The following is a 10,789-nucleotide window of genomic DNA, read 5'->3' as shown; positions in this document are numbered from 1 at the left end:
CTTTGGTGTTTGCAATGCGATATCGTGTTTGAACTGCTACCACGACACGTCGCGCAGCATGGCGAAGCTGTCAAAAGAGGGGAAGCTCCGTACATAGTGGGGTACTCCAGGGTAGCGCCGGTACGCGCCTGGCCAGCAGAGACGCACTTCATTGGTGTCTGTTTCACATGTTCAGCTCGCACGCTCGGGCTTCCCTGCATTGCATGTGCTTGGTCCGTCGCGCTGAGATGATGACGCGGGGTCAATTCGGCCTCAAGCTCCAGCTCTGAAGCTCCAGCACACCCCGTCCACTTTACATCCTTCGCGCTGAGTGGCAAACCACCAGAAGCCTCAGTCCGGCACAATGTCTCGCCGAGACGATGATCTGGCATATGGCGACTACCATGGGCAGGAGGGCGACGAGGGAGATCGCGGCCTTATAGGTGACATGGGTCGGCGTTTTGGCTTTGGCAGAAAAGAGGTCAGTACATTCCCTTGAAACGCCATGCGGTCATTGTACGCTCCCTGTGTATCGCGCTGTTGAGGGAGTGGAATTGCCCCACTACCCGGCAGTCATAGCGTCGGGCTGCCTCGTCATTCACTGTCTTCGCGTATCTTGCGTTCCTATTTTACACCGCCTAGCTCGCTGCAGGGACAGGACGCGTATCTAGAAGCTTGTCTTGGATCTACAAATTCCTAACCTTAGCACCACAGAACAACCAGCCCGCCTCTTCATCCTCCAACCAGGGTAGCGGCGGCATGTCGTTCTTCAAGAAGATCCACGACCCTCTCCACGGCTTCGTTTCCGACCTCAAGGATGCCATATCCGGCGATGATAACGCGCAAAAACCCCCGCCGGGTACCTATCAACAACAGGGCCAGCAGGGTGGGCAGGTACAGCCCGGGCAAGAGTACCACCAACAACACCGCTTCTTGAGCTTTGCGCCTGAACGACATGGCAACGAGACCAAGTGGTATGTTGACGGGTGCAGGTAAGTTTTGAGCGGCCAATTAAATATCTGAGTTGGCAATTGACATCCGTAGCTACATGTATGCTGTCTCCATAGCTTTGGAGCGCGCCAAAGAGTCTATCTGGATACTCGACTGGTGGCTCTCTCCCGAGCTGTATCTTCGCCGACCACCCGCCAAGAACCAGCAGTACCGGGTTGACCGATTGCTGCATGCGGCAGCAGAACGCGGCGTCAAGGTCAACATCATCGTGTATAAGGAGGTCACGCAAGCTCTGACTCGTAAGTTTTTGAATCCAACATTACCAGACTATCTTCATTCTCTTTTACCGAGTTCGACGGATAGGTTCACCAAAGGCCTTACGCGGGTCGGCCTAGATGTTATATTCAAAAGTCTTGAAGAGTGGGAAAAGACAGATCCGCTGATTGCCCCTCCTATTACAGTCTCCTCATCTCATACCAAACACCACTTGGAAGACCTCCACCCCAACATTGGTGTCTTCCGTCACCCCGATCATTTGCCAGACGCGGCGGTACTACAGTCTTCTTTCTTCGCATCAATGAAGAATATGTCCTTCACCCCAGCAAAGCTCGCCCAGCTTCCCGGAGACGGCCTAAAGGCCATCTACGGTGCCCACGAGGGTACCGTCATGTACTGGGCTCATCACGAGAAGCTTTGCCTGATTGACGGTCACATCGCATTCATGGGAGGATTGGATCTTTGCTACGGTCGTTGGGACACTAACCAGCACGCAATTGCTGACGCGCATCCCGGCAACATCGACCGAATCGTGTTCCCAGGTCAAGACTTCAACAACGCTCGTATGCTAGGTAAGTCATCGTCGTACTCTGGGACTTCCAGACGGAAGACAGGCGGTCTCTTCCTACGTGAGGCGGTGATATTTGCTGACATTGAGTAGACTTCCAAGACGTGACCCACTGGGAGAACAACAAACTCGACAGGACCCAAAGCTCTCGCATGGGATGGTCTGATGTAGCGCTGTGTCTCTCCGGTCCTGTAGTACAGGATCTTCGTACTCACTTTGCCCAACGTTGGAACTTCATCTATGACGAGAAGTATTCTCACAAATCTTCCAGATACACCAGGTTACCGGACACCGGCAGCGGAGCTCAACAGGCACCCTCGATGCAACAGCGAGGATTGGAAGGCGAAGAAGAGGGTGAACGCGGATTTGGCCGCGAAGAGGAGGGCGAGCGAGGACTGTTCGGACACGGTGCTGGTGGGCATCTTCGCCAAAAGATGCAGAGTAAATTTGAGCAGTACGGTGGCCAAGAGCATGGACAATATGGCCAACAACAGTCGCACGCAGAACACAGCTCTCAGAGGGGTGGGGTGGACTGTCAGATCGCCCGCAGTTCTGCCAAGTGGAGCCACAACCTTGTCACTACTGAGGTCAGTTATGTCTCGGACCAGGAAGAAACCAACTAACGGTCTTCTAGCACTCTATCCAGAACGCTTACTGTGAGATCATCAAAAACAGCAAGCACTTCATCTACATTGAGAACCAGTTCTTCATCACCGCCACTGGAGATCAGCAGAAGCCGATCAAGAACAAGATCGGTGCGGCCATGGTTGAGCGCATCGTTCGTGCTGCACGAAACGGTGAGAAGTACAAGATGATCGTTATGATTCCTGCAGTGCCTGCCTTTGCTGGAGACTTGAAGCTAGACGAGGCATTGGGCACTCGAGCGATCATGGAGTGTAAGTCTGATTCGTCTCTTCCGCATGTGCTATGCTGACGATGATGTCACACAGTCCAGTACGACTCCATCAACCGTGGCGGTCACTCCATCTATGAAGAGATCGCTAGGGCTGGGTTCAACCCGATGGATTACATCCGCTTCTACAACCTTCGCAGTTACGATCGCATCAACTCCAGCTCGGTCATGAAGGAGGCAGAGCAACGTAGCGGTGTCTCTTACAACCAAGCTCAAGAGGGTTACGATGCAGCACACGATAACGCGCGTGGCTACGAAGCCTACCGCCCACCACCCACTCAGGAGTATGGAGTATATGAGATGGACGGCTCCGGTCGTCCTCCCTCTGGACACCAGCAGTATGATGGTGGCCCACAGAGCCAGGGCAGACCCGGCGATTACGACCGCTACCAGCAGGAGGCTGTCAAGATCGGTGGCCGACAAGGCCTTGGCGACGGGCGCTGGGACACTGTCAGCGAGTGCTACATGCTTGGCGGAGAGGACATCCGTCGTGTACCTTGGGAGGGCTCTGCTGAGAACGAGATGGACGCCTTCGTGTCTGAGGAACTGTACATCCACAGCAAGCTTCTCATAGCTGACGATCAGATCGTCATCTGCGGTTCAGCCAACCTCAACGACCGCTCCCAGCTCGGCGACCACGACTCCGAGATTGCAATTATCATCCAAGACCCCAAGACCGTCGATTCATACATGGATGGCCGACCCTACCGCGCATCCGAGTTCGCAGCCAGTCTCCGCAGAGAGCTTTTCAGGAAGCACCTCGGCCTCCTCAAGCCCCAAGACATGGAACGCCCAGACGCCAACTACCAGCCCATCGGCGTCCCCAACCAATACGACTGGGGCTCCCCCGAAGACCTCCAAGTCGCAGACCCCCTCTCCGACGACTTCCAAGCCCTATGGAACTGGCGCGCCCACACCAACACACAAGCCTTTGGCAAAATCTTCCACCCCGTCCCCAGCGACGAAGTCAGGAACTGGAAGCAATACGACGAGTACTACTCTCGTTTCTTCGGCCAGGACCAAAAGGCCAAGGAAAACAAGAAGCCAAGCTTGTACAAGTGGGGCCATGTTGTTGCAGAGAACTTCCCTCAGGGCGAACAGGGTGTCAGGGAGGTTAAGGAGGTGCTGAGTACGATTAAGGGGAATTTGGTGGAGATGCCGTTGCTTTTCTTGAAGGAAGAGGATATTGCGCAGGAGGGGATGGGGCTGAATGCGCTTACTGAGGAGCTTTACACTTAGGTTCGTGGGTAGTATGACGGTCTATGCAATCATGATCAAGTTTGATGAGAATGGTACTCTTGTCTCAACTGAACGCCGAATACAAAGCATTCCGCTCAGTCACACTCCGCGTAGCCATCATGGCCATTGCAGTAAGAAACCACTGTACATCCCGATTGGCTCGTTCCGTAACAAGACCATGTCACATGCAGAAGCGCCGGCAACTCTTCCATAGGGTGAACGCAACGCTGTATATTACTGCCTATTCTATCTTGCTGCATTTGTGAGATGCTACGTCATGAAGGACGTGGTTGGGTCAGCGCCGCATGCGTCGCTTACAACTGGGTCAATATGTTGCCTGTAGCTCTTAGCCGCTACATCTTCCCTTCGCCACCATGTGAGTTACTTTGATTTCTTCTTTCCAACTGTGTCTGCAACTGACATACTTTCGGAGAAGCAGTGAGCGCTGCATCCTTTCAGCACTGAGAACGAAACGATCATGTCCTCGCCAAGGGAACAACTGCCGCTTCCACAGGACGGATCCTCTCAGAGAGAAGACCTGAGCCAAGCTCAACCACATCTAGAGAATACGACACAAGACGAAGACCCCAATAGCAGTAATGGTGTTACCCAACCTGCGCAAGCTCAGACTGGCAGACAACAGCTCAACGCCATGTTCAACTCAGCGAAACACCATGAAGATAGGCACTGCATTGGTTGCATCGGTAAAGACGGGGTCTATAGGGTCATACACTATCTCCCCGGACCGCCGGACCAGATAAGCAACTACGAGATCTATGACGCGAAGCCCATGTCGCCAGAGATGATCAAGGCCTGGCTTGATAGACAGCCGTGGAAACAGGAGACGGAAGACAAGTACCGAGGAGCTGATGGTAGAACAATTCCAGAGGAGTATGTGCGTACACTGAGTATGTAGACATTAGCTGACTCGACGCGATGGCGTTTAGACAGTGGTGGAACCCCCCACCCGGCATGCTGTTTACTATGCGATCGAAGAACGAGCGCGATGAGGAGATGAGGGTCTATCGCGAGGAGCGAAAGGCTAAGGAAGAGAAGATTGCAAGGGGGGAGATTGAAGCGGAGGTGCCTATTGCGTGTAATAGCATCAAGAGTGACTATGATCTCAGCCCTCGCTAGGGTTGGGTCGCGGTTACGAGCGGGGAGTATGAACTGCTGCATACTTTTCGGTCACGAACGAAGTGATGACGAGTTTGATCTTATCCTCGTGGTAGTGTTAGGGTGGTGATTGCCGCTCCGAAACGCACGAGTCAACCTTGGAAGACTCTAGATACCTGGGTAACGCGCAATGACATGTCCGAATGATATGACAAAAGTTCGAGGCTGGGAAAGATAGCGGTGTCAACTACAGCTTGAATGAAGGCACGTTGTTTGCTATAAGTGTAATTGGCGCATGTGGGTGTGTGTCTGTGGCATGGCCCACGGAAGGTTTGAACGCTCGTGCACCAGTCGACATAGGGAAAGGCCGATGCTCGATCGGGCTAATGGCTTGGCGCTGCATCTGGTGATGTCATCTCAGCGCTCCTTTTCTCCTACACGGCCAACCAGCATATCACCAACCTTGGAACTCTACTTTGTACGCTTGTCCGCCGTATCGCGACACTCAGCATCAGTCACAGATACAGTTAAAATTTGGGGCTCATGATGTGTCACTGAGGAGCATGCTTGGTGGTATGAAGGGAAGGTTGTTGATTAATCTATTAGGGTAATTGTACATTTTAACCGGTGCAAGGCATGCTTGCATCCGTGTTGGTGTTGTAGTATCCGCGCGTTTCCTTCCGCCCCTGATCTACAGAGGCTAGCTGTGTGCTTCTGGCAATGCAAACTGACAATGGAGAAGCAGGACAGGAACGGTAGTTGACCAAAGCCAGCTTAGGGAGCAGTGCTATCAGCATTCTTCTGGAAGAGTCGCTTGCGAGGCATGAAGATGCTCAAGACCAGGACAAGAGCGCCACCGGCAATAGTAAGGCTGTAGGTCTTGCTGATGGCACTGACAATGGCAGCAAGAACGCGAGTCTTCAGCTCTGGGGATAGGTTTTGTACGATATCCGATCGAGCACCGAGGATAGCGGCCTGGATATCGGCCGAAGAGACGTCAGTCAAAATGCCCTCGATTCTGTTCTGGCTTTGGTTGAGAAGGATAGCGTTGGCGATGGCTAGAGCAAAGGTGATGCCCACAGACTGAGCCAGAGTGATGAAGCTGATCGCTGGCGCAATATTTTCAAGCTCGACGACTGCCTGGGCAACTGAAAATGGCGCCTGGAGGAACATACCGACTCCAACACCCATCAGGATTGTGAAGCCGTACACGCGAGCCGTAGCAGTGTCCAGATCGATTGTGTACATGAGGGCGGAGCCGATCACGACCAGGGCGCCACCACCAAGGAACCAAGGCATGACGTATCCCAACTTGGACATCAAGCCACCATTGATGAAGACGGTAACGACCATGACGACGATATAAGGGAGTAACCGCACTCCGGCATCGAGGGGACCGTCGCCCTGGGTAAACTGGAAAAAGATTGGGACCATGTAGATGGGCACAAAAGAGCACGCTCCACCGGCAGCGGTGATACTGAAGAGAATGAGCACCATCCGTGATCGGAAGAACTGCACAGGGATGATGCGACGCGCTTCCGTTGTGAGTATGTTCCAATACTGTTGTATGCCCAGAATGATGAACAGAACACCGGATACGACAAACAGTGCGATAACCCGGCCTGAGTCCCACGGATACGAGATACCACCCATGTTGATGGCAACAATGAAAGTTGTCAGCGCGCCGGCCTGCAGTATAGTGCCTGGATAGTCCATGTCGGTAATTCGCGAGCGGAACGAGACACCGGGCCGAGGATCCTTGCTGGGAATGAGGAACAGGTAGACTGGAGCGCACGCCGCGCCGATGAGTAGGTTGATATAGAACGCCCATCGCCATCCCACAGCAGACTCGCTGAAGGCACCTCCGATGACTGGGCCCAGGACGATGCCGAGACCCCAGGTAAAGCCGGTGCCAGAAACGTAGACCGGACGTTCAGACATGGTGGTAGTGCTCGCAATAAGCGTCATGCAGCCGACGTACAGACCAGATCCTCCTAAGCCCGTAATGGCACGGCCGAGAATCATCACGTTCATCGACGGCGCAGCGCCGCAGATGGCGGAGCCAATCTCGAAGATCGCAACATGGAAAATGTAGAGCCACTTGGCATCGAATTGGCCGTAGATGCGTCCCCAAAAAAGAGTGGTTACTGTAGCGCAGAGCAGGAAGCCAACACTCAGCCACGACAGCTGCTGGATGCCGCCGAATTCCTCGACAATGACAGACTGGAGGTCCGCGACAACCGTAGCGTCAAGTGCGTAGAGAAAGGTGGAGAACAGGATAGACACTACAGTCAGGTACCATTTCCAGCCAGAGATGTCGCGCGGAGGCTTCTCCGGTTCCGCTGCATTCCCGAGAGTGCCAAGGGTCGGCTCCGCTGGCTTCTCGTCGTTGATTGAACGCGCGACTGGTGTCGAAGAGGTATTGGAATCCATGAGAAAGAGATAGAAACAGAGGTGTAGGTTGAGTGTGATTTTACTGGCTAGAGTACTGTAAATACATGTTTCTTTCAGATGTTTTGTCCCCCAAATAGAGCAAGCAGCGTCGGGGTTGGTAATGCACAACATGAGAAAGTGCCAAGGACCGTAAAATGTCGGCCGAAAACGTCGGTCATGTAGGTAAGCAGCGGGATTACCAATTTCACCCTTTCACTCCCACGACTCCCACGACTCCCACCCGACGACCAGCAGCGATCGGCTGACTGGCCCGGACAAGCGACAAACATCACGCACCCGATGTCTGACAACAAACCGGGCCCGACATGATGCGGCAGCTGCACAACCTCAAGCAAGAGCATGATGACCGAAATGATGACTGGCGGCTTGTATAATTTGAGAATGCGTTCTCAAAGCATGAGGGACAGTAATTCATCTTGATCAACGCGACACGCGCAGCGCCATCATGTCAACACAAGCAAACGGTATCGGCGTTAAATCCGCTCCTAACTCCGAAACGGTCGACTTGCTCGCCCTTGCTCAACAGGTTACTCAGCATACGCAGGCAATCGCCGACTATTTGGTAGCAAACAAACATGCATCGCCTACGTTTGCGTCAGACTGCATCGACCGCCCAGAAACGATTGAGTACGCTGAGCTTCATGGTAACTTGAAGCGCTCCCTGGAAGACCTCCAATACCTCGTCGAGGGGCCCAAACGACACTTCCGCGCACTTTGCTGCCAGGGCTACGAGCTCGCAGCCATTCAAGTGGCACTGGACTTCGACTTCTTCAGCATAGTTCCCGCGCATGGCAATATCTCGCTGGAAGACTTGGCGAAACACGCAGGTGTTGACCTGGACAGGACCAGCCGGATCGTCCGCCTCCTGATCACCGAGTCCATCTTCCGAGAACCCGCCCATGGCTATGTCGCCCACAGCCCCAGCTCATATCTTCTACACCATGACGAAGAGATTCGTTCGACGGTGCACTACACGTATGTCGGAAATCGCAGCTGTGGTACATTCGTCCGCACACTGACCCTCTTCAATACAGGGTTGATGAGATGCTCAAGGCTGCATCTTCTACAGCTGATAATGTGAAAGCATCGCCGCTTGAGTACAACAGTGCACTCACGCCGTTTACCACTCGACACGGCCTGCCCATCTTCGAGTTCTACGAGAAGGATACCCAGCGTTCCATTCGCTTTGCTAAAGCCATGGCCGGGTGGGCTAAGCGTAAGTCGTCCTCGTACTGAACCCACCTTCCGGCCTAACACTGATGTGCTTCTAGTAAACTTGAACATCAACGTCCTCAAGGAGGCCTTTCCCTGGGGCAACCTTAAGGGCACTGTAGTGGACGTGGGTGGTGGTAGCGGCAAAGTCTCCATCACCCTGGCTGAGCATTTTCCAGCTCTCAATTTTGTGGTGCAAGACTCCGCCGACATGCACCTAGCGGGTCAGTCTTTGCTCACTGATGAGACCAAGAGGCGGGTTTCCTTCATGCAGCACAGCTTCTTCGAGCCGCAGCCGGTGGGCAACGCAGCTGCTTACATCTTGCGGGCGTGCGCGCTCAATTGGTGCGACCAGGACGTTGTCACCATGTTGCGTTCTCTAGTCCCCGGACTCGAACGCTGCGAGCCCAGCACTCCACTGCTCATCAATGACCTAATTCTCCCGGCCCAGAGTTCGGTAACACGCGACTTTGAGCGTGGCCTGCGTCAGATTGACCTCATCATGTTGGTGAGCTTTGGTGGCAAGGTGCGCACTCGGGATGAATTTGAGGCTTTGTTAAAACAAGCGGATGATAGATACGAGGTTCGCAGCTTCCGTCCAGAAGGTCTAATGGGGCTGCTTGAAGTGTACCTGCAACGCTAAGCAAAGCAGTTGCAGGGTCAGGCAGATTCGGTACACATGCGCGTCGCGGTAGTTTAAAATTGAAATATCCACCGCTAAGATTGCTTGCTTGCTTCCGGTGAATCATGTACTGTGGTCCCAGTTAGATATAGTGTGTAACGTTTGACGAAGCCGGTTCAAAAGATCATATTACTGCTGATGACGCGAGTACGCAACCATCAGTATGCAGTCAGCCCTACTGTATACTCATGCATTGATTATTGGATATGAATGCTTTCGGATTTTTTAGACTGCCGCTGTAGTGCATCTTATCTCTAGCCATTCACCATAACGGGCTTGATGTGCGCCTTCCGTCAGCGCCAGTACTTCCGCTGCAATGCGTGCCGTTCCCTTGCCGTTCCCTTGCTTGGCAGGTGCAAGGGTACCGCGCCAGGCCCTGCAGTGACCACAAGAAATACCACCACCCCACACTCGACCTCGATTCTCCGCGCTTGCTGGTCGTTTCTCATCTTTTTCTGTCTCCATGATGCAGAGCACTGGAAAGAAACGCATCGTGTCGTCGTGCATTCCGTGCTACACACGGAAACAAAAGGTGCGACCGTCTTTTGTTGTTCTCACGTGCCTTGAACCACAACTTTGGGCCGGTGAAGGACGTACCAAAACGCACGAGGGCAATTTAGGCTAACTCAGTATCGCTAATATGTAGTGCAACCGTCGCTATCCCTGCGATCATTGTTCTCGTCGCCGACGCCCGGAGGAGTGCGCATACTACCCTTCGCAGGCATTGCAGGCTGATCACACGTCGCTGCGGACCCAGAGAGTAGAGAATCGTGGGAACGAACATGAGCAACTCACCGCGGATGACGATCTCCAGCCGCATGACAGCAATGCCAGTGGGTCTGCCACTAACGCCCTAACGAATTGGAACAACGCAAGACCGCGAAGTTCCACACCTGGCCCAAGCAGCAACTCTGTTGCGGAGTCTTTTGGATACTTCGAGTACAGCGAACGCAATACAATCGCCTTGATTCGTAAGGTAAGTCAATCGCACCTCCAACTGCATGTCAACCTAGGAAAAGACTGGACAGGTCTAAAGCCTACATTAACATGGACACACGCAAAGTGAGTGGCCTAGTGTTGGTGCAAGCTCTAGACCTGTTCCGCTTTCTCCTTGTGTGAGGTGGTTACTGTACCTGAACAAATGAGGCAATCGATCAATTCATCATCCATCTAACAAGCACCGGTATAAACAGCTAGGACTGAATAGCGGCGAACACCACGGCAATCAGGACGTTACCCGAGAGGCGTCCCCGGAGGTCGAACAACAAATGAAAGGATTGCCTGATCGTCAAATCTGCGACTTCTTAGTCCAGTATTATATCGACGAAATTCACTGGTAAGTATCCGCGCGTATTTCCTTCGTCAACCGTACGAAAATCGTAACCATGAGTTGCGAGGA

At 53.3% G+C, this 10,789-nt stretch overlaps 4 protein-coding genes across 4 annotated transcripts; 3 read left to right on the top strand and 1 right to left on the bottom strand.

The window, feature by feature from the left end:
• Positions 1–343: 343 nt before the first annotated feature.
• On the top strand, positions 344–3,926 carry J4E92_001307 (uncharacterized protein; the record flags this gene model as incomplete). The annotated part of the gene is made up of 6 exons (XM_051492719.1): positions 344–460; positions 694–971; positions 1,024–1,778; positions 1,868–2,361; positions 2,409–2,670; positions 2,725–3,926. 6 exons carry the CDS (start codon positions 344–346, stop codon positions 3,924–3,926), a joined length of 3,108 nt encoding a protein of 1,035 aa, XP_051358231.1.
• A 478-nt stretch (positions 3,927–4,404) lies between these two features.
• On the top strand, positions 4,405–5,063 carry J4E92_001306 (uncharacterized protein; the record flags this gene model as incomplete). Its single annotated transcript, XM_051492718.1, has 2 exons — positions 4,405–4,817; positions 4,874–5,063. The coding sequence occupies 2 exons, from the start codon at positions 4,405–4,407 to the stop codon at positions 5,061–5,063; spliced, it is 603 nt and encodes a 200-aa protein (XP_051358230.1).
• Positions 5,064–5,816: 753 nt separating this feature from the next.
• J4E92_001305 (uncharacterized protein) lies at positions 5,817–7,475 on the bottom strand (the record flags this gene model as incomplete). Its single annotated transcript, XM_051492717.1, has 1 exon — positions 5,817–7,475. One exon carries the CDS (start codon positions 7,473–7,475, stop codon positions 5,817–5,819), a length of 1,659 nt encoding a protein of 552 aa, XP_051358229.1.
• A 466-nt stretch (positions 7,476–7,941) lies between these two features.
• Positions 7,942–9,351, top strand: J4E92_001304 (uncharacterized protein; the record flags this gene model as incomplete). The annotated part of the gene is made up of 3 exons (XM_051492716.1): positions 7,942–8,471; positions 8,531–8,712; positions 8,768–9,351. The coding sequence occupies 3 exons, from the start codon at positions 7,942–7,944 to the stop codon at positions 9,349–9,351; spliced, it is 1,296 nt and encodes a 431-aa protein (XP_051358228.1).
• Positions 9,352–10,789: the final 1,438 nt, after the last annotated feature.

Source organism: Alternaria infectoria (genome assembly GCF_024043175.1).
Source record: "Alternaria infectoria strain BMP 0036 chromosome Unknown scaffold_1, whole genome shotgun sequence".
NCBI lineage: Eukaryota > Fungi > Ascomycota > Dothideomycetes > Pleosporales > Pleosporaceae > Alternaria > Alternaria infectoria.
Note: the sequence above shows the minus strand (reverse complement) of the source record. Positions and strands in the feature narration are given on the sequence as shown.